This window comes from Priapulus caudatus, unplaced genomic scaffold, assembly GCF_000485595.1.
Source record: "Priapulus caudatus unplaced genomic scaffold, Priapulus_caudatus-5.0.1 Scaffold547, whole genome shotgun sequence".
Classification (NCBI taxonomy): Eukaryota; Metazoa; Priapulida; class Priapulimorpha; order Priapulimorphida; family Priapulidae; genus Priapulus; species Priapulus caudatus.
Genome location: NW_014577608.1, coordinates 221398 through 221853, shown reverse-complemented (window position 1 = coordinate 221853; position 456 = coordinate 221398). Strand labels below are relative to the sequence as shown.

The window sequence follows — 456 nt, the reverse complement described above, 5'->3', positions numbered from 1 at the left end:
TGGATAGGTGACGGCACCGGTAGTCACATGTATCACACGCAAATGGTTTCTCTTCTATGTGAGTTCGCTTGTGTGCCGTAAGACCGTCTAGTTGAGTACACCTGTAGTCACATGTATCACATGCATAGGGTTTCTCTCCTGTGTGAGTTCGCTTGTGTGCCGTAAGACCGTCTTGTTGCTTACACCTGTAGTCACACGTATCACATGCATAGGGTTTCTCTCCTGTGTGAGTTCGCTTGTGTGCCTTAAGATTGACTAGTTGATTGGACCTGTAGTCACACATATCACACGCATATGGTTTCTCTCCCGTGTGAGTGCGCTTGTGTGTCTTAAGATTGGATAGTTGAGTGCACCTGTAGTCACATGTGTCACATGCATAGGGTTTCTCCCCCGCGTGAGAGCGCATGTGTGTCTTAAGATTGGATAGTTGAGTGCACCTGTAGTCACATGTGTCAC

General features: G+C 47.6%; 1 protein-coding gene across 1 annotated transcript in view; it reads right to left on the bottom strand.

The window, feature by feature from the left end:
* Positions 1–12: 12 nt before the first annotated feature.
* The window catches only part of LOC106811508 (zinc finger protein 845-like), a gene marked incomplete at its 3' end in the record, with an annotated part of 9068 nt that continues 8624 nt past the window's right edge, over positions 13–456 (bottom strand). The window contains exon 2 of the mRNA XM_014815152.1: positions 13–353. Coding sequence (XP_014670638.1) covers positions 13–353 — 341 coding nt within the window. The remainder of the gene's footprint in view (positions 354–456) is intronic.